We start from the raw sequence: 24,317 nt of genomic DNA on the forward strand, positions 1-24,317 counted from the left end.
ATACTTAATGCTCTTTTTAAATTGTCTCAAACACTTAACAAATAAACTAAGAAGTAGTTGTACTACTTAGTTTATTTGTCAAGTTAAGCATACTTTTCTTAAGATCTTATATTCATTACTACTTCAATATTAGGGTATCCAAGATTAGGGTGTGACAACCTAATCTCTTTTGGACGTAATATTGTTTAGTAGTAAATATAAGTGATTATCATTCTACAATTTTAGGACATACACTAAAAGGAGGATTTTAGAACTTGGTGTTTGGAGTTAATCAAAGTAAAACATAAGAACTTGTCTAAGTAGTTCAATCTCATAAGAAGTTGTGAAATATTTTCCTTATTCAAAATGATCTTGTCTCCTCAAGAATTAGTTAATATTTAGTTTATTTTTCTTGTTAAATTGCTTATGTGCAAATCAAACCAAAAACCATTATTTGTGCATTGACATATTCATATGATTCATTCTATTAGGCAATTCTTTGTTGTTCGACATAACCCTATACTATACTACAATTGAATCTTGAAAGAGGTGTAAATTGTAAAATAGTAAAGTGTTATCAATAAATTTATTTGTTGAAAACACCTTTAATATACAAAAGTGATGAAGCTAACTTACTAACTTTTATTTATTGTTATTTATTTTTTGCAATTTATTTATTCTTTAATACCAACCTTCCTTAAGGAAGAAGTTTGGTTTGTTAATAAAAGGAACCCGAATGGGAGTAAATAAATAAAGGTCACTTAAATTTATTATTCTTTTGTTCTTTATTTATTTGTTTCTAACAACTAATTATTCATCACTTTTGTACATTAGAATACCAATAAACCGGTGTTGGAATTTATTCCACAAAACGGAGATGGTATTCAGACATACTTAATAATTATGTAATAAGGGATTGCTTCGATACCATTGTATCAGCATTAGAATTTATTCTAACAAAGCCGAAATGGGGCAAAGAAGGAATAATTCATTCACATGATTATTAAGAAGTAAGTTGTAACTGGAATATTCTTGAAACAATTATATCGGCGTTGATATTTATTTCAACAAAGCCGAGATGGCGAACAAGGAATAAAACCGAGATCACTTACTTATTCAAATAAAAAGAACACACCGAAAATGAGAGAGTAATAACCTCTCAACAAATCGACATCTTGCTAAGGAACGATTTGTTGAGAGGGGAAAACACCCTCTCGAATATATCTTTCAACAGTAAGCTCTTCTTGGACTTGATGATTTGCTTTATAGAAAGCATCCATACATGTAGTGATGTAGCCCTTAAGAGAGAAAAAATCGTCCATAATCATTTGATTGGTAGGAATGAGGTTAGAAAAAGATGATTCAACACGAAATGAGAGATGAGTAGGAGGGTCAGTAGAAGGATTTTCTTGATTTGTAGTATGTTGATCATTGTGATGTTTGTAGATCATATCATTGGTATCTCAAAAGAAACCCATTTTGTGGATTATATCCACATCAATCTTATCGCAGTTATGAGAATGAAACACCAGAATATCCAAGTATAGCAGTTATGAGAATGACATAAGGCAATGGTCTGTACTCCCTTCTAAAGGTCCAGATTTGTCTCATTATCATTAATGTCCAATTAATTGGAACATTATGTTTCATACCATACATTAATTGTAGTTCCATATCATTTACTTGTGAATTATTTGAAAGCTTTAGAACTACGATGTAGCTTAACATGTAATGAATCAAACGACCCTCTAAGTTTAAGTTACGGACAAATAAAATATTTTAGTTTCACACAGAGTCACCGAAAGACCTTTGCTTATGCATTTCAATTTCTTGTGTGGAGTATCTACACATAGAGTAGTAGAAGTCCATTTTGTTCAGCCCTTCTAAGATGCATTGAATGTCAGACTCTACTATCGTTTCTATGTATGGTATATTACCAAAAAGTGAACTTAGAGTTTTGAAGTCTATGCCTGACATAAAAGAAGATTATACTCTTCTTAAAACTCATATTACAGTAAAATATCCGTAGAAGTTTTGGATAGTAAGAACAGTACATTTCGCAGAATGCAGAGTGTTTTTGTTGTTCAAAAAGGGGTTGGGAAAATAAAATTATCATCCTAAAAAAAGCTTAACATACCATACTTCAGATGAAAAATGGGTCATTCATGAAGTGCTCCTTGAAGGTTTTGTGTTGATCCTTGCTTGCCAAAAGACGCGCCAAATCTTATGTGTTGACTTTATTCGGGTTTTGTTGCCTTCCTTGAGTCACATTGGTTCGTTGCTTTTGGTTTTAGAGGATGAGGCCATGTTGTTGAGTTTTGAAAAACATAGGTTTTGAAGATTTTGTGATTTGGGGGTTTTTGATTTAGAACTCTAAACACAAAAATGATGGTAGGAATATGTTTACGGGTAAAAATGTAGTATGAAACACCATAGAAATAAAGCAAAACGATTTAGAAAGGAAGTTTTTCGAAGTTATGGGGGTTACCACGATTGGATGGAGGGAAAATGACGAAGATGAAGTTTAAAAAAATCTGATTTTTTCTTTAAATAGTGTAGCGATTACCACGAATGAGTAATCGATTACGTAAACTTTATTTTGGGCAATTAACCGACTAATTCATCTTCTAATCGATTACATTGGTTGGTTTTTGAAATTTTTTCCAATGATACCTTGTAATCGATTACCCTTCTGTGGTAACAAAATACATACCCCAAAATAATAAAAATTAAGTAGTGAAAAGAATATAAAAGTACATGTAGGCATGTAATACACTTAACGAAACACATATAATATATCACCATGTTAAGATAGATATGATTCACCAAGAACGCGTAGTTCTCGTATAAGTTTATAAAAAGGTGAGCTAATGGTTTTGTAAAGAAGTCTGCTAATTGTTCATGTGTATCAACAAATTCTAAGAGAACATCTTTCTTTTGGACATGGTCCCTAAGGAAGTGATGCCTTATATATATACTAGTGTGTACAGGCACTTCGTGCCTGCCGGCGAATATTGTGTGATACTACATATTCAATTTTTATATATTATATATTTTTTTATGATAATGTTTAATTTAAGGTGAGATATGTGGTTAATTAATGTATTGGTGGTAGTTGCTTAGGATTATATAGTTTTTTTGTAAAAATTAAATAATGTTAAGGGCAATATAGGAAATGAAAATTACACCATGAGGGAAGTTATTTCAAGTTTTGGCTTTATATATAGTATAGATATGTTTACTCCGAGAATGCATAATCGGATTCTTTGTGAGATTTATAGCACTAGTATTATCACATCTTAATGGAATACATCCTAGGTCTAATCTGTAATCTCGCAATTGTTGCTTGAGCCACAATATTTGGGCAAAACAACTTCCTGTAGCTATGTATTTTGCCTCAGCAATACTTAGAGCAACACATGCTTTCTTTTAATAGGACTAAGAGACTAAGGCATTTCCAAGAATATGACAAGTACTGCTAGTACATTTCCTCTTAGATTTGCAATCATCAAAATCTGAATCCGAATATCCTACTAGGTTACATATACTTCCTTTAGGATATCATAGTCCTACAACAAGTGTGCCTTTAAGATAATTTAATATCCTCTTTACAGCAGTAAGATGTGACTCTTTAAGCTTTGATTGAAAACTTGCACAAAGATAGACACTAAACATAATATTAGGTCTACTTTCAGTAAGGTAAAGAAGAGAACCAATCATACCTTCATACTTAGAGATGTCAATGCATTTTCTAGTCTCATCAGCATCAATGTATGTTCCAGAACCCATATGAGTGTCAATGGGTTTGCAGTCATCCATTTCAAAGCATTTCAGGAGATCCCTGCAATATTTAGTCTAACAAACAAAGATGTCGTCCTTGAGTTGTTTTATTTTTAATCCAAGAAAGTAGTTCAACTTTCCCATCATCGACATCTCAAACACCCATTGCATCATCTTACCAAATCACTAGACAGGAGATGATTAGTAGAACAAAAAATAATATCATCAACATAAATTTGAACAAATAAAATATGTTGATATATTTTCTTAATGAATAATGTAGTGTCGACCTTACATTTAGTAAAACTTTTATCATTTAAAAAGTTTGTTAGACGATCGTACCATGCATATGGAGCTTGCTTTAAGCCATAGAGGGCTTTATTAAGCTTATCGACGTGACTTGGATGCTCGTAGTCTTCAAACCTAGGGAGTTATTCGACATACACCTCTTCTTGTATATAACCATTCATAAACACACTCTTTACATCCATTTGATATGACTGGAAATCCAAGTACATGCATATGCAAGCAATAACCTAATAGCTTCAAGTCTAGCAACAAGAGCAAATGTTTCATCAAAGTCGATACCTTCTTCCTAGTTGTATCCTTGTGCTACAAGTCTTGCTTTATATATTAAAATAATACCATTTTCATATGATTTATTTTGAAAGACTCAATGAGTTCCTATAACATGTCTTTCTTTTAGTCTAGGAACAAGTTCTCAAAGTTCATTTCTCTCAAACTGGTTAAGCTCTTCTTGCGTAGTAAGAATCCAATGTCCATCCTCGATTGCATCATCAATCTTGGATGGTTCCACTTGAGAAACAAAAGCCATGTTTAGACAAGCATCACTCAATTTTAGACGAGTAGAGACCTTACTTATATCACCAATGGTGTTGTCAATAAGATGATATTAATGGATTCTCCATTCTTTAGGTAAATCAGAGTGGATATGCTCTTCATGTGAAGGTATATTGTCATATACTCTCAGATGCTCTTTGTTGGATTTACATCATTAATGGATTCTTCAAAGGATAGACTAGGAAAGTCATCATCATCAACCATGGATTTTTCTTCCAAGGTTGGATTAGTTTAATCAAAAGTCACATGAATAGATTCTTCCATGTGCACTGTCCTCTTATTTAAAATTTGAAAAGCTTTGCTTGTAAGAGAGTAAACAAGGAAAATTCCTTCATTGGATTTTGTATCAAACTTCCCTAAGTTTTCCTTACCATTATTTAGCACATAACACTTGCAGCCGAACACATGCAAGTGAGAAATATTTGGTTTTCTACCTTTGAAGAGTTCATAGGGGGATTTCTTTAGAATTGGTCTTCTGCCTAAAAATATATTGGTAGATTAGTTTCATTCAACACTGTATGTGTTGGTTCCTCCAACGATCTATTATTTCTCTCTATTTTCAAGGATTTTTCATTTGGTAATCTCTTAGAATATTTGATAAAGGCAATAAATGCCTCATTCTTGTGTATTAAGAATAGAGTCCAAGTATATCTTGAAAACTCATGTACTATCACAATAGCATAGTAGTTACCACCGAAACTTTTGGTCCGAGAAGGGTCAAATAAGTCTATGTGTAGTAACTGCAATCGTCTATCAGAAAAAAACCATATGTTTTGGTTTGAAAGAAGTCTTTGTTTGTTTACCCTTTTGACAAGCACTGCATAATTTGTTTTTAACCAACTTGATTTTGGGTAAACCAACAATCATATCTTTATTTACTAGTTAATTAAAAATGATCCATATGAATATGAGCAATTCTCCTACGCCATAACCATGCATCATGATTATTAATAGCTAAACATTTTATGGGAAGAAAAGAATCATTTAAAGCAATCATTAAGATATTATTTGTTCTCTTACAAACCAGTTTGGAATTTCCAGATACCTTACTATCAATGATGCATTTGTCGGGGTAGAAAGCCACATGGAACCCTTTGCCACAAAGTTGACTTATATTGTGTAGGTTGTGCTTGAGTCCCTCAACATATAGAACTCCTTCTATTGTAGTAGACGGTGGCTTCCCGACTCTACCAACTCCAATTATATTTCATTTGTTAATATCACCATACGTAATGTAGCATTTTTCCCTTGGAGTAAGGACAACTAACTTTCCTCTATCGTCCGTTATATGTTTTGAGCAACCGCTATCCAAATACCATGAGTTGTTGGCGGATCCCAAATACTCTTACAAAACAATTTAAGTAATATTAGGTATTCAATTCAGTTTAGGTCCTACATGGTTATTACCTTTCTCTATCCATTGAAAATGTCCTAAGGGAATACCATATTTTCTAATTTTGCAAGTATTACAGGTATGCCCATGATTTAGATAGTAAGTGCAATTGGGTTGATGCATTCATATCCTTGATAATATGATGAGTATGGATACTTCGCTTTTGAAAGATAATTTTATTGGACGCGTCTTTTTTCTTAAGTAAAGAAGGTTTGGAAAAACCGAGACATCTACGGTCACTAGAGTGTCTTTGTATCTTCAGAATGTCATCCAATTTTGTACTACTCATATTAAGATTCTTGAGTTGAAGATTCAAAGTGGAAATTTTATTTTCAAGAGGAAGAAGAAGGTTTATTGCGGAATGCGTCAATCTCACTTTTTTGTTTGAAACAAATCTTGGTGAGTTTGACGTATTCACTATGCAGTTCATTGAAAGCATTTTGTAAATCAGAAAAAGATAGCTTCTTTAAAAGTTCAGTTCTGCATACCTCCTCATCATCAGAATGATGAGACGCCATTAGAGAGAGATGAGCATGCTCTTCATTTTATAGTCCTGAAGTGGAACTTGAGTCATTATCCTCCCATGCAATGTAAGCCCGTCTACCAGTCTTTCTTTCAAATTTTTCCTTGAAAGGATTTTTCTTCAATGTAGGACAATCCATCTTCATATGACCAGGTTTTCCACATTCAAAACAGTTAAAGTTTTGATTTGAAGTGGAAACTTCATTTCCTTTGGTGAATCTCATTGGTTGTTCAATTTTACCATTTTTATTCTTTTCAGGAATTTAGTGAACTTCTTCACCAGCATGCTCATGTCTTCTACATCCTTTTTTTATGAATCATCTGCTGAGGATTCATACATCTCAGTTTTGGCTTTAAGAGAAATATTCTTTCTTTTCTTCTCTTGATCTTCATGTTGTTCAAGTTGGGTGAATTCCAACTCATGCTCTTGCAACATTCCAAAGAGTGAAGCCAATGACATTTTTTTTTATAAGCTTTTCTTTTTTGAAATGGATGTCACCTTGGGTTGCCATTTTATTTAAAGTGATCTTAGAACTTTCAATTTCAATTCATGTTTGACAATACTTTTCCAAGTGCAAATAGATGATTTGTAAGGTGAGTAAATTTCTTTTGGAGATCTATAATTTTCTTTCTAGGCTTCATACGAAAAATTTCATATTCTTGAGAGAGTATTGAGTCTCGACCTTTTTACCTTCTTAGTTCCTTTATGTGTGGTCTCTAGAGTGTACCATATTTCTTTAGTAGATTTATAGTTTGATACTCTAAAGAACTTGTCAATGCCAAGTGTTGAAGTTAGGATGTTCTTAGCTTTGAGATTATATTGCACTTTATTTTTATCTTCATCATTCCACACAGATTTTGGCTTTACTTCCCTTACACCATTAAGGGTTCATAAGGTCCTTCCTCAAACGTGTTCCAAATGTCCAGGTCTTGATATTTTATAAAGATTTTCATCCTAATTTTCTAGAAGTCATAACATTCTCCAACAAAGCTTGGGGGCAATTGATGTTGGAACCTTCTCCTAGAAATGATCTTGAGGCCATCTTAAATACACGATCAGATTTGAGAATAGATTACTCAAAATAAGCTCTGGTGCCAATTGTATGTTTAAGATGTCAACTAAGAGGGGGGTGAATTAGTTCTTAGGAGAATATGGCCGATTTTTATGATGTTATCAAAGATTATGTGCAACGGGTTATTTATGCAGCATTCAACCAAGTAAAGTAAATGACTAGAATAAGTAGAAGAATATTACATAGAGCGTTTTTATACTTGCTCGCCTTCTTGTCCACCAAAGGTTACATCCAATACTCTTGCCACACAAGAGACTTTTCCACTAAATAATTTGAGTTGTAATTACAAATTCTCTCCCCGAGACCTATGTGCCTTACACACTCACAACTTATCTACCCTTGAAAATTCCCTTTTAAAGTGAACTCTTTTCTCCTTCTCAACACACCCTTGTGATGAAAAGTTTACAACCAAGATGAAAAATATAACAATGGGAGGATTGCCTTTACAAGTTTTGACAATTCTATAACTTTCAATCCTTAATCTCACATATAAATACTTAGTATACAATGCTCTTGATATTTTTAAAGTTTAGAACAAATGCACTTTGAAAGCAACTTCAGAAAATATGAAAGTTTAGGAACAAAGTCGCTAACAAAATATACAGAATTTGGTTTACTAAGTTGTGAAATTTTTTGTGTGATTGTATGTTATTGTGTATATCACGTGTATTTGATTTGGATGTCACAATGCCTTTAAATAGGCTCACAATCAGCCAAGATATCCTTCCATGAAGAGGAGACACGATTGGAATGAAACATATTTACTTTGGATGACAATTGTTCATTTGAATTGGAAATTCTGGTTTCAATAGCTTTGTGTAATCGATTGCCACAATGTGGTAATTGATTACCCAAATGTTCTATACAAGGTGGTAAATGATTAATACACTTGATTAATCGGTTACATCAGTCAATTTTTCTTTATAACTGTTTTCTCAGTCGGGTAACCTGTTATGCAGTTCCAGTAACCTATTACCAACTATCTCAGAGTTCAGGTAACTTATTACCTAGTTCTGGTAACTTGTTACTCAGATCAATTAACTCATTACTTAGCAATTTTGACTTTGCATTTTTGCAATCTAATTCTTTAAAAATGATTTTGATTTTTTTGAGCATTGCTACTAAATATTAAAGTGAGTGTAATGATAGGAACACATATATGAAGACATAATCTATAAACATCTTGAAGCTTGAATCTTCTATGTCTTCATGATCTTCTTTTTTTTTCTTCCTTTTGTAATATTGGTGTCTTCCTCAAAATCGTGTCAAGGTTAGGAGCAAGATCTTCTTCACAATTATTGTTAATGTCAAATTGTGTGAACAATATCTATTTGAGTTGCATTGCATGATGGTTGTATTATGATTCATATTTTTGAAAACCCAACCATGTTTTTGAAAACTCTTGGAATTTTATTTGAGGACAAACAAAGTCCTAAATTTGGGAGAGTTATTAAGTACTAAAATATTGTATTGAACTATTAATTTTATGACACTATACAACTAGAGTTAATTGAGAAAAATTGGGACACTGAATTCATTCCCCAAAGGATCGAGAATATTTTTTAGTATGATGTTCCTATCATATGAAAATTCAATATGAATTGTAACACCCTAGTTCTAACATGCGACCTCCCAGACCTATGAATATACTGAGTGTGTCACTAGTAACACCTCAGTCCTGACATGTGCCCTCCCCAGCCCATGAAAACACTGAGCGTGCTACCCACCAGCTTAAATACCCCCTGCAGTATTTTATTACTCACAGAGGGGAGTCACCCACAACACGAACCCATGACCTCAGGGACAAATATTCATTAATTCCATGAGTGTACCTTAATGGTAGCGACTCATGGAATTAATGACTATTTGTCCCAATGTCATAGGTTTGAGTCACGGGAGGCTCCCTTTGTGGGGAATAAAGTACTACATGGGGTATTTAAGCTAGTGGGTGGTACGCTCAATGTATTCATGAGCAGGAGAGGTCGCATGTCAGAACTGAGGTGTTACAATAAAAAGATGCATTTTTAATGTAACACATCGGTTCTGACATGCGCCTTTTTTATAGAAATTAGAAGATGGTGAGGACAAAATAGGGAACCATAAATTACATCATGGTGTAGTGGTTACATTACGTTTTGGCTTTATTAATTAGTATAGATATATTTTTGTTTCCTTATTATAATTTATATTATTCTCTCAACTTTATAAAATAGTAAAAAATTATATTTTCATCATTGTTATTATTATGATGATATTATGATTGAAATATTTGATTTGTGATATAATTCAGAAGTTGTTAATTATTATTAGATTAATAAATCATTTAGATTGAAGCATATTATCTTTAATAAAAATAAGAATTAGGATTAGTCTATATTTAGGTGGATATAAAAAAGGATAAGAGAGAAAAACATTCCACATTTAGAATCTAGCATCCAACTACAAAAAAACCTCAAAACTAGAGAAGATGGGAGAGAAAAACAGAGAAGAGGCCATAGCAAGGAAAATGGTATAGACTCTCCAACAATCATAAGTAACACTATAACTCCAAAACTCCATAAATTGATAATTGTAAATTAATTTCTTTTGGAAACTTACTTCTATATGTGTGTTTTATGTTTCTTCTAACACGTTGAATTGAGAAAAAATTATTGGTTCAATTACCTTTGAATTATAAAAAGGGAGCAAAAAAATATGATAGATAATTATAAAACATTATTAATATTTCATGGTGATGTAAGCATACACTGAAAGTTAACAAATACTTTATTTTTTTTCCTTGTTAATATATAATAATAATATGTCTTGAATAAACTTACTTCTATATATATAATTATTTTTCTTTTAACACGTTGAATTGAGAAAATTTTATTGGTTTAATTTTATTTGAATTATAAAGATAAAGCAAAAAATATCATACATAATTATAATATCATACACTACATGGTGATAATTCAGTGTGTCCTTAAACATTATTAATATTTCATAGAGATTAAAGCATATATATTTGTGAAAGTTAATAAATATTTTATTTTTGTCTTGCTATATATATTTGTTAATATATGTAATAATCATATATTTTATATATTTTTCTATTTGCTATTAAGTCTCCATGTATTTAGTATGTTGCATCATTTATTATATATATTGTTTTATGTTAATCTTTAGTTGTGTATTCCTAGTTTAAGAATGAATTTTATTGATTGATGATTATTAAGGGGATATATGATCTAATTATGTGATTGATGATTGTTGAGAAGGTCTATGACCCAATTGCGTTGATTCTTGATGGAGCTTATGACCCGTTAATTGGCTTTAGCATGGACAAACGAATTCTCAGTCATACGAAGACGAGCTTATTTTTAGGAAATGAAGTAAGACATTTCCTTCGAACCTGGGGTGCTGAGTGAGGGACAGGCATCTCCACTAGGCATGTTGTGTGCAAACTTTTAATCATGGATTGAACGTTCGAGACAATTAATGTAATATGAAAATTGAATATTAGATGTGTTATTAATTTTGTGTGATTTATCTTCTAATTGATATTGTATAAGTTATTAGTTATATTATAAGACTGAGTATTATGATTATTAATCTGTATTACTATTCTTTATGGAGATTTTATGTATCCGTAATGACTAAGAATATCATAGTTTGAAAGTTTTAAAAATAATGTTAGTAAGATTCTTATCTCACTATGTTTGGGTTTTCTGACATTTCTAGGTAAAGTGACTAAAGAGTTTGAGTTTAAACTACGTTGAACATCCATTATCAAGTGATCATGTCGTGAATTGTTTATAAATTAGTTTTTATTGTATAAGTTATTTTAGAGGATTTGTGTTAAGTTTAAGATGAATTATGGACTATGTTCTACCCTATTAGTATAAGGCACAATGTTATTATAAAAATTCAATTTACTGTTATAATAGATTTTATTTAGTATTTAATGAGATTTAAACAGATATTTTTACTAAGAAGATTATTAATAATTTGGTAATATTTAAACTTTTGAATATTGTATTATTATTATTATTTTGTTATAAAAATTAGGGTGTTACAAAATTAGTTGTTGATATTATTGGTTATGTTAGATAAAAATAATCTTGAGGAAATCAAAGTATAGACATTTTTGTGAGATAATCGTTCGGATATTGAAAGGTTAGTAAAAAAATATAACCTCAATGTTTTTTATCGCATTTAGCCTTATTTTATTTTCTAGTTGTTTAATTCTAAAATCAAAATCACTTGTAAAACATTATTAGCTTAAGACCGTAATTATTTTTGAATGGCTTAATATAGCTCAAGTAATATAGATACAATAACTTTTTATATTTGTTTCCGATAACTAAATTCAGTATTTCATTTACCGATTTTCCTATTAGAAAACCTTGCATCATCAAAAGGGTTAGTAACTACATGATCGTATTTATGATTCTGTGTGTAGATGACATGATTCTCATCAGAAATGACATTCATACTCTTGAGTCCGTAAAAAAATGGTAAGGAAAATGTTTTTACCTGAAAGACTTAGACAAAACTAGATATGTATTGGGTATTAGAATCTATAGAGATGGACCGAAGAATTTGTTTGGTCTAAATCAAAGTACATACATCGATACAGTATTTAAATGATTCAACATGCAAGTCAAAGAAAGGATATTTTCCTATATCTCATGACATAAAACTTTCAAAGGCTTGGTCTCCCTCCCTCCAATAAAGAAGAAAGAGACTACATAAATAAGATTACATATGCTTCAACAATTGGATCTATCATGTATGTCATGTTATGTACTCAACAAAATATCATGCATGCATTAAGTGTAATGAGTAGAGATGAGTCTTATCCTAGTGAAGGTCACTAGACTGTTGTCAAGAATATCTTGAAGTGCTTGAAAAGGATTAATGACTCATTGTTAGTATATGGAGAGGAATATAATATGTTTTACTAATGTTACATTCCAAAGTAATAAAGATGACTCACAATCACATTCAAGTTATATGTTCTATTTAAATGGTGACACTATGAGTTGGCAGAGTTGAAAGCAAAAAATAGTTGTTGATTATATAATAGAGGTTGAATATATTGTTGCATAAAATTAGTGAAAGAAAACAGTTTGGACCAAGATGTCCAATTTGGATTTGGGTGTTCTTTCTAGCATCGTGGACCTAATAAGTCTCTATTGTGACAACACTGAAGCTATTACACAAGCTAAGGGACCAAGATCTCATCAACGATCCAAACATATACCTAGACAATATCATCTCATTCGTTAGATTGTTAACATATGAATGTCAAAATACGAAAAGTGTATACTGATAATAATGTTGTTGATCCCTTGACTAAACCTCTTCCATAACAAAAACATGATAATCAAAATAAAGAAATTGACATTAAATATATTTCTGATTGGCTCTATGTTAGTGATAGATTATGAGTGTATACACTTACAATAAATATGTCCTAGACATATTATGTATAATCGTGTTATTATTAATAAATAAAAAACTTTCAGTTTAATATTTCTATAAACAATATTAATATCTATATAATAATAGACTTGATAACATAACCTAAAAAGTATTATTCTTAAATGTTGTCCCTACTCATTATTAATATTTAGGCAATATTAAGACTAGTAGTGATTGATTGATGATCTAAATCTCACAAACCATGAACATGAAATGTTTAAGTACGGGTACACATAGTAATGATGTGCTGGACTGACCCACCATGAGAATATTGTAGGGATTATTACATAAGTGTTATAAACGATTTTCAATTGACATGATTATATGAAGTCCTTTCATATGAAGTCAGTACGATTCTAATAAGTAGTTGTATATTTTAATATCGGTAAATGTTACCAATAACAGGGTGATTATAAAGGCAATAATTGGGTATAACCTGAATCATGTGGTGAATATGAGTGATATAGATGAAATTTATCCCTCCTATATAACAAGAGTAAATATCTACATGCCACTAGATAGAGTGGCTCTGAAATGCATGGCCATAATGAGAAAGGTTATATATGAGATGTTCATTTCTTGAAAGTCTTTCCGGGCATCAAGGAATATAAGTTTAACATACAAGGAACATAAGTTGGATATACATGGAAACATAAGTTGGTATCAAGAATCGAAGATTTTGAAAACCACTTTTAAACGAGTCCGTGTAATGAGATACTTGGACCTCAAGCACCTAGATCCACAATTCCTAAAAGTCATATATATATATATATACATGCATTAACATAACTATAATTTTATAAGGCTATTCATAAGGGTGATGTTATATTGTTAATCCATAAATGTAATTTTATGTTGTTAAGTAGAAATGTTATGTTGTTAATCCACATATATGATATAATGCTATATTGATTGAATAATTCTTGTTAAATAAGTTTTATGTCATAAATGTGATATTATGTTGTTAAACATGATTTTATATCGTGAATTTTTTTATGTTTGTTTGAGTAAGAGAAATTTTGTTTAATATACAATTTAAATTGTGTTTAAGTAATATGTTATAATTTCTCCCTTTGATTGCCTAAAATAATGTATAAAACATAGAAAGGAGGTGCGCGCAATTGCATAAGTTACTCACAATTATTTTTAATATTTTCTGAATTTCTAGGTATCATATATCTGTTGGCTACCTAAGAATCTGTAGGTAGCAAACTCAATAGATACCGACAAAAGTTCGTGATGAGTTCAAGTCCAAATTTAATGAAGATGTTTGCTTAGTGGATTACTCGAACTCATCAAACCTATTCCTAAGTAGCTTTTTTTGTGTCTCACAGGTCTGTGAGGCTAACTTTACCAGCGGGTATTTTTATATCCACAAGACTCGAACCCAAAACATTGCTTAACGAGAATCAAACATGTACCATTTGAAGCAACACCCATTGATATCCCTAAGTAGCAAGTAGCTTTGATATAATTTTAAGATATTAAAAACAGTTGTTGTTAGTTTTGGTGAAAATATATTTTTATTTAAAACGATGTTTTAATTTCATTAAAAATTATAAAAGTACCATTTGCTTTGCAAAAAACCCCGTTAAAAGTAAGGAAAGGCATTTTGAGTGGCGTCCCATACGTAAACGCATTGCGTTTTCGTGGGTGGATGGAAATCGTAACCATTAAGCATTAAGGACAACAAAATCTCAACATCTTCTATTTCCATCCACCTTCCCAAAATACCCAAATACAAAACCCTTTCTCCCAATTCCCATTTCTCATTCTAAATCCTCATCCTCTCTCTCTCTCTCTAGATCTACACCAACCATGTCCTCCTCTGCCCCACCCATCCTCCCAATCTCCAACTCCCAACCCGCCACCACCTCCACCACCGCATCCGATCCCCCAACCACCGCAGTCCGCACCCTAATCTCCAACCTATCCGACTCTCTCCGTAACGGCCTCTCCCAACGCCGCCCCTGGACCGAATTAACCGACCGATCCGCATTCTCCAAACCCGAATCATTCTCCGAAGCCACCCTCCGCATCCGCAAAAACTTCACTTACTTCCGCATCAACTACTACGCCGTCGTTTCAGTCATCCTCGCGGTTTCTCTCTTAACAAACCCTCTCTCCCTCATCCTCTTAATCGGTCTTCTCGCTTCATGGACATTTCTCTATCTCTTTCGCCCTTCTGATCAGCCTCTTGTTATTCTTGGTCGAACCTTTTCTGATTTTGAAACACTCTCTCTCCTCGCCGTTCTAACCGTTTTCGTCATCTTCCTCACCTCCGTTGGATCGGTCCTTGTCTCTGCTCTCATGCTCGGCGTCGCCGTTGTATGCCTCCACGGATCTTTTAGGGTTCCGGAGGATCTTTTCATGGATGAGCAGGATAATTCACAGAGTACTGGCTTCCTTTCGTTTATTCGTGGCGCCGCCGCTGTTGCACCCTCTGCCGTTGCTCCACCACCGCCTGGACGTGTCTGAATCTGGTAATGGATTGTTTTGCCGAACAGAATAATCAATACTAATTGAAATGTTTTTTTTTTTGTTTACTGGTTTAAATTTGTTGTTATGTAGTAAGTAATACATTCGATTATTATAAATAGGGTTTCTTTTGTGCATATGATTCTTGGATTTATTAATGGATCTATCAATTTTCTTTCGTTTTGATTTATTCGTTATGTGATGTGCTTTGTTTGTTTATTCTATTTTATTCGGGGAGATTTCTTATTAATCTTAACTACTGCGTATTGTTACGTTGTGTTGAACAATACGTTTAACATATGATTATTTAAACAATCAGAATATACACCCATTCATCACCTAAACTCAGATCTGCATTAATTTTAACATATGATTGGGAAGTCTCGAATAGTTGTATAAGGACCAAAGTGGGTATTCGTTCAATTAGAATAATGAAGTTTTTATAAGGATTGGGTTTTCTCTGGTGAAATTGGCTAAGATCCTTAACAACTGTGTTTTTTTCCATCCAAGCCTCTTCCATTGCAGATGGATAATTGGTTTTGAATCCGTAAAGCTTGACACTGCTGCTGCTCATGATTGTGCTGTTTGAGCCACATGAAATTCTGTCTGTCTGTGCTCCTTTTCGAAGTGAATATTGCCAAATCCTCCTAAAACTTAAGCCTGAAGATCCTTCTAGATGTTAATTTTTTTATGTTGCTTAGGTCTCATTATTTTTGGTTCAAAAATAGGCTTTTAGGATTGAATATCAAAATTTCTGCTTTTGTGAAAAGATGCACAAGAAATGTCTGATTTTCATTGTTTTAAGGTTTTCTGATGGTGTATTATAGGCTGGACTTTAAATATTCAATATCGTACAATTATAGTAGTCATTTAATTATACCGGTCACTACTGACGATACTCTTCATTTTTTCAATTAAATTGTAGCAGCCAAACTCCATGATTTTCATTTACACAACACCATTACCCTTATTTATACTTTAAAAAATATTTAACATCAAGTCACCAATATTGTTTTCACAAATAGTATAAATAAATGTATTTAACATCTTTATTTGTTGAATAGAAGTATTTATCATCTTTTTTTAGCTTCTGAATATTAATATTAATATAATATATTTGTATGTATAATTTTATTAAGATATTGATTAATTAGTGAACCATCGATTGAACCATATAATCATATTAGTCCTAGTATCATGACTGATTTGATCACCTATACAGGTTAAAAACGTAGTTAAATCCTTTCCATGTCATGGCAAAACAAACTAGCTACTTATTCAAATTCAGGCATTGGTTAGGCTGCAGTCTAAGGGCTTCATGGTATGGTTTTGCCTTTCTGGTAATGATATTGATGTTAGGAATTGTCAATGTTTGGGACCAAAAAAATGTACAGTTTATAAAAAAAATTCTCTTGTGCTATGTTTGGGACTTTAGACCAGATGGAATACGAGCGAAGTTGTTTTTCTTCTAATGAAGAAATTTAACTTTCTTTTTAATTAAGATAATCTTCATTCATTGGTTTAGTGGTGTAAAGTCTCATTAAATTTTCAAGATGACTAATAAGAATTCAATTCCTGAGAGCGACACTTATTGGGAGATACAACTACGAATCCTGAAAGTGATTATTTCCTTGCTCATAAGGTGTAACTGTCAGATTTTGTATTTGTCACTAGTTTAAATTTTAGAGTGAATTACACTGACACCCCCTAAGTTTCAGTGAAATTACATAAATTACTCACTTTTTTAAAACCTAACAAACCATCCTTATTTATACATATATATTACACTGAGTACTCAGGTAAGAGATATAAGTGTAATTTATTAAACAAAAATAGTGATGAGTGTAATTAAGTCAAACAAAATATGTTATATTGTGGAGACAAGTCTAAATAGGATAAACTATATTCATTATTTTTTTATTAGTTACAAACTATATCAATAAGTTTAAGGAGGTGTTTAAATTACTCTCGTGTTATATTGTAACTAACCAAAATAAAGAATAACATCGACTTTTAGAGTAAATTACACCCGCCACCATTTTTTATTTAAGAAATTATACTTATCTATCTTACATGGGTAGTCAATATAGTGTATATATAATTAGGGGGTTTGCAGAGGTTTTAAAAGGGTCTGAGTAATTTGTGTAATTTTACTAAAATTCAGAAGATGTCAGTGTAATTTACTCTAAAATTTAATAACTTTGTTGAATGTGTGTCTTATATTTTTGCTGTAGATCTAATCTTGAGCTTGATGGAAGGATAAAACGTTTTTAATATATTTTGTCCAAGCAAATTTGCCATGATTTTTCATTTACTACATAATTTGTCCAAGCATATTTTATGGGTTTGATATAAAACTTTGTATGGGTTCAATGTACTTTTATCTTCAACGATTAGTTTGTCGTTCAATGCAGCGTGAAGCATATGGTTGCACTGTTGGTTAAATGTTGTTTTAGTATTTTTTATTGGGCTTTTTTTATCTTGAAAAATAAGGATATCCCAAAGTAGATGGTGGTTGATCATAATTGTAGATATGAGTATTGCGTTCAACATTAGTAAAATTTGTGATTGGGAGTAAAACACCTAGTTTTATTCTCTCGTTGAGACTTAATTTGCTCTTCATAGATTCAACCGAGATAATAAATCTCAAGTTTGTTTATGAAGAGCAGATCTAATTATATTAGTGTCTATAATGGATTTCTTTTGGAAAATATTAATCGACAATGTTTTATTGGTAAGTGCGACAAGATAGATTAGAATCCGTAGTTATGGACTTGAATCCATTTGTATGGAACATCTTCTTTTTCAAGTTATATTCCCTAGTATATGAAGGAGCGAAAAAATGTTTTTGTTGTTGGTAAATACTACAAGAACGTGCACATTGGAGCCATAGTTATGGACTTGAATCTATTAGTATGAAACATCTTCTTTTCCAAGTGAAATATCCTAGTATATGAAAAAGTGAAAAAGTGCTTTCTTTGTGGAATAAGAAGCCTTCATATCTTAATGCATGTATTTAATTTATTTGAAGCTATTAGAATAGAGAATTAAACAAGGATACATAGCTTATAAATGGAGGACAAAAAATTGTTTATTTACATCAAGTTTTCGTAAGACTCATTTAAGATTTACTTGAACTACGATAAAACAATTGATATATATTGTTAGAGTTCACTTCTTCCCTGTACTGGGAGAGAAAGAGAAAATGTAAAAACTCCAATTAAAGCAACCCAAACAAGACTTATTATATCTAGTAAATTGTGTCTCCTATCTCAATGAATATGAAGGAATTATTTCATCATTGTTCACTAATTCTTCTTGTATTATCTTCTTTTTTGTGTTATTTTCTAAAAAACAATGTTGTGAAATCTGAGTCGAACATCAAATTGGAAGAGATCTCGTATTAGGTTTAAACGATTAAGCCATTCGGTTAGACCAGGTGATTTTATATAATTTAATAATTACTTACGATATATAATTATATATAAATGCAAAATTTTATATAATTAGTAATTATGTATAATTATATTGAAGTAACGTCTCTCCATATTTTTACGGACCAAAGTAAAATAAAATGTTAGAGTAGTATTCCACTTTTTTAATTATGTGAACGGTTCGGTTTTATTATCTGACTTATTGTGGTTTAACATGGTTTAATACGGTTGCACATGAATTTCCCTAGTTCAAGGCGATCTAACCCCTTATTCGATTAAGATTGCAAACTAGAGTGTTTTCAAGTTTGGTCAGCGGTTGGACTATCCAATCTGATCTAGTTCTCATAACATCGCTAAAAATACTAGGCCCATTCGTCAGACCAGATTATTTCAGATATAATTAATAATTTTTATCAATAAATATATAATCATATATAAATTTTAAATTTTATATAATTATATTTGTTCTTTTATGGATGAGTCTGGTAGGCCAGACATGAAGGCCGTGCAAAAATTCTTGTTGAATGGATCGAGTGAGTCGAGTTAGAGTGCTCGGTAAAGAGTCTTCTTGAAGATGTCTATGTTGAGATTGGACCTGCCTATGGAGGTACCTAAAAAGGTGCTCCGACAATCAAGTGAGTATGAGATTGATAAGAGGTAAGAGAGCTAAGGTTAGGTAGCAACAATGATATGAGAGAATAATAAATACTTCCTTGTGGGGATTCCCCTATTTATAGTGGTAGGATAGATGAAGCAATTCTTGGCGGGTATTATTAATATGGCCGACCATGTGGGTTTGTCGGGGGCTGCTTTGTTCGTGTCAGACAGATTTGGCATGGTCATACTCTATACATAGTTGACTTGTGGCCTCTCGCAGGCCTGGTAGCCGTATCGCAGGCCTATCTTTGTCGTGTAGGCATGAAGTTAGATGAGATTTACAGGCGACATGACAGTACGTTGTTGGTAGCATGTTAGGCAGGATGTCGAGACAGTGGTCCCCGAACCGGCCCAGCATGTCCAACCAATGGCAAGGTATTTGAGTAAGACCTGCCCCACCAACATGGGATGCTCGGTTGGCTGGAGTGGAATAATATTGAAGTAACATCTCTTCGTTTTTTATTAGACGGAAATAAAACAAAAGATTAGAGTGTTGTTCCATTTTTTTAATTTTAAGTAAATCGTCTGGTTTACTTCCCGAATTATTCAGTTTTAACCAGGTTTAATATGATCGGACCATAATTTTCCCGGTTCAAAACAATTAAACTCTCATATGTTAAGACTGCAAATCAGATTCGTGTTCAAGTTGTGTCAATGGTCGAATTGGCCAAACCGCCTAATACGATCAAGTTCTCACAATACTAATAATAACTATTATAAATGTTGATGTTATTATTTTGAAAATAAAACAAATAGAAGGGTTTAATTAATTACTTAATTATCTATATATGTATCTTTTTATAATTATTAATTTGACAAAAAATGAATAAAAATACTTTATATGTGGTGATGAGAACAAGTAGACTTAAAGAGCATAATAGTGACTTTAATGCTATGTTTAGTTTGAGAATAAAAGTAGAAGGAAAGCGAGTTGAAAGAAAGAAAAGTAGTAAAAAATGTGATTGTAGTTTTATTATTTGGTATGATTGAAAATGGAAGGAAAGAAAATGCACATTTATACATAGTGTATTAAAAATGACATAAGTATCCTCATTATTTATATATAATTAAATAGTATATCTATTTTTAAATTGCAAATTATATAACTAAATAATTTATGTTTAATAATATTTATTAATATTTTTTAAGTCACATCTAAACTAAATTTAATATAGCAATATTTTTTTATATTCAATGAAAATCATTAACATCCTACATCTTCTTCTTAATAATGTGTCTAAAAGAAAATATAACTCATATTTGACAATCACTTTAATATTTCTAATCATCTCACTTCCACATATTTGTGATTTATCTTTCTAATTTATTTATTATTTTTCACTTTGTTGGTAATTTTAAGTAATTATATATCTTTTTCATTTTCACTATCTTTTAGCATACATAGTTACTATTTATTTGTGAGCTCAAAAACAACGAAAATAAAATTAAGTAAAACAATTTTACATTAAAATGAATATAAGCAAAGAAATTTACTACATTGTATTTATTTTCACCTAAATTATTGTTCTTTCAATTCATGGTGGAAGGACAAATTTGGAATTTTTGATGGTTTTCTTTCCTTCATTTTCTTCCCAAATAGGGAGGAAATATTTTTTGTGGGACACATGCATATTTTTTCCTTCCCCCTATTTAATGTTGGAACCAACGGGTGGAAAATGACATTTTCCACCATCTTTCTTTCATCCTCTTTTGTTTCCTCTTGTTTTTTATGCAACCAAACATAGTGTAAGGCATATTGAATGGAGGACGAGACCTATGACACCTCCACGAAATGCTAGAATGGTTGGTCCACCCGTAGAATATGGGAAAAATGAAGAGTAAACCCAATAAATTGTTGAAGCACTAATGATGACTAACTCCTGAGTCATAATTGGCGATGCAACTTTTTTGAGAGAAATGGATTGACACAAAATTTGATGGTTCTACTAGGATTTTGGGTATATTTTGAGGTCAAACTCATTACTACCTATCAAACCAATTTTATTTTCTAAACTCATTAATTTTATGATGCATTTACAAACGAAATAATATTTATGCCACATTTATGTTCTAATTTATCATTATTTTGATTTGGTTTAAATTAAACGAAAATAATTTTTTCATTTTAAAATGAGATAGTTCTAATAAATAACAATATATCTAACCTTAAAAACAACAATTATTCATATTGTCCTATTTTTCTCATAAATTTTTTTATCCCTCACAAATAAAAAATTTAACGCACGAAGCAGTATTGTTTGCCGTATGATTAATAACACATATTTCGACTGGATAAAAACACATGTTTCCTAAATATTTGTTGGTTTCATACATGGTCGAAACACATGTTTCAAAAATATTATATTGGAATTGATAAACAAACAATTACAAAATAAACAATTATAATAACAAAAAGTTTTGATATTAATTACCACTAATTAAACAATGATATATATTGTCAATGCACATTATTTATGACTCCAAAAAATAATAAAATAAATACATGTTTGCAACATGTGTAAAAGGACCATGGTGGCAAAAATGTGGTCATGCAGGGGATTGCAGAGTCATCCAAAATATATACATAAAACATAAACAATCTTTCATTCTTCAAATTGCTCATTAGTCGAACAAACCCAATCAGGATTGATGTAAAATTAAAAACAAAAACAAATAAATTATAGCTCAATTAAAAAAAGTAAGCATAAAGATTGAAGATGGTACATAGTATTACATAGTTACATACACATTCAATCCATCATCTTCTTTTTAGTTAAGACTCCTATTGTGATATATATGAAAACTATTTACAACTGCTTGAATTTTATCCCCTGTTACATGATGTTGTCATCAAAAAACGAATAAATAAAGAATTCAAAATTCAATCAAATATTAAAACACTCTTTGATCAATGAAAAGCATATTTACTGAATGAGCTGCAAATCTTTCAACACGTCAAAGACTTGTGATCTTCACCTCCCACTTCCAAGTATCCTTTCATAAATTAATCTCTTCAATGAGATTTCCATGACCCACCATATTTACTGGAAGATAATGAACATAGTTAAAGATAATCAACGTAATATAAAGGATTATATATAATAAATAAAAACAAAGCAATAACCCCTTAAAACAACATATAGACAAACATATACACAACCTACATCACCAAGTAATCAAAGAACAATTAAAAAATAAAGGCATCAATATATTTAAACAAACTTTTGTAATAAAAAAACCATTAAAGTAAAGCTACTAATTATCCAGTAAGATAATGATCTCAACCACAAGTTCATTAATAACATACGAACAAACTATATAAGTATAAAAGAATAGTAAAAATGACATCCTTTCAAAGAAAGAGTATTAAGGCAGAATGGTTATGAATGTGAAACCCACTAAGTATAAAAACAGTACATGAAATGATGAAGAATGGTTCACATTAAAGCATTAAAACAGAATGGTTATGAATGTAAACATAAAAATAGAATAATAACCTATTAAGTGAACATTATATATTTTTTATACCTAACCCACATCTTGAAAATAAAGCTACGAATAACTCATAAAGATGATGATCAAAACCGCAGTTCCATCATGAAGGGATAAATGTGAGCTTAATAACATATAAAAACACATAGTATATGATAATTACAATAACAATATGAAAAAAAGTAACAACAATATAAAGAGGTTTTGGTACAGAAAACATGTACTTTTGTAATTTCATAAGTTTATTGAAGAAACCAAAGATAATAAAAGAGCTTCAGTAGTGCAATAGTGGAGAATATGACAAAAAAACATTAATCGGTACAACCATGAAAAAAGGTAGAACCATGAAGTACAATAATAATCGACAAAAAATTACTCATAATCAAAGAAAATATGAACAAAAAATGAAATTGTAAAGAAGAGAAAGAAACCTGAACATAATCAAGGGAAAATTTTACCTTCCAAACTCAGAAAACAAAAACAAACCCTTACCCAAACGTTACGTCAATAAAGTTGTAAGCAACATAAGGAAGATAGATGATGTGGTATAGAGGTATACATGTCAAAACAGCCTAGTAAAGTCTTTGAAAAAAGAAGAAAGCTCTTCTTGATTTCTTGTTTTTCTCTTCTCTATTTTCTTTCCCTTTTAGTAATGTGTTTTAGTTAAAACAATTTTTCTGTTTTCCCTCCTTTCGTTATCAGGAAAGTTTCTGTTTTTCTGTTTAGGTTGGTTTATGGGTGTTAGTTTTCTGTTTAAGTTTAGTTGGTTAATTCTAGGGTAGTTGCTATAAATCCCCTTCCCTTTTGCCTTGCAATTCATTCAATTGATGCATCATTCAATAAGAAAATTCAATAAAAGTATTATTCATTGATTCACTTTGCCTTGCTCCTTTCGGTTATTCATGGAGTGATGAACTCCATTTGTTAATTCACTCAATTGTGTTGATAATAGATGCCATCTGTTTTAATATGGTATTAGAGCTTTGATCCACAAAGCTCTGCTGCGCATTGACCACCATTCATCCCAAACTCTATTCTTCTTATTTTCTCACCTCCTTCCTTCTTGTCTTTCTTTCAACCATGGCTGCAAATCTTTTAAGTGACCCAATAAGCCCCTATTATATGAGCCCGAATGAAAATCAAGGTGATGTGATAGTCTCTCTTCCCTTGATAGGTGAA

The 24,317-nt window shown here is 31.3% G+C and overlaps 1 protein-coding gene across 1 annotated transcript in view; it reads left to right on the top strand.

Annotated features, from left to right (window-relative positions):
* The window catches only part of LOC109362991 (PRA1 family protein B4-like), a 23,213-nt gene extending 7,468 nt beyond the window's left edge, over positions 1–15,745 (top strand). Inside the window, exons 2-3 of the mRNA XM_019609127.1 lie at positions 1,276–1,282; positions 14,869–15,745. Coding sequence (XP_019464672.1) covers positions 14,896–15,555 — 660 coding nt within the window. The 5' untranslated portion in view covers positions 1,276–1,282; positions 14,869–14,895 and the 3' untranslated portion in view covers positions 15,556–15,745. The remainder of the gene's footprint in view (positions 1–1,275; positions 1,283–14,868) is intronic.

The sequence above is a fragment of the Lupinus angustifolius genome, chromosome LG12, assembly GCF_001865875.1.
Source record: "Lupinus angustifolius cultivar Tanjil chromosome LG12, LupAngTanjil_v1.0, whole genome shotgun sequence".
Lineage (NCBI taxonomy): Eukaryota > Viridiplantae > Streptophyta > Magnoliopsida > Fabales > Fabaceae > Lupinus > Lupinus angustifolius.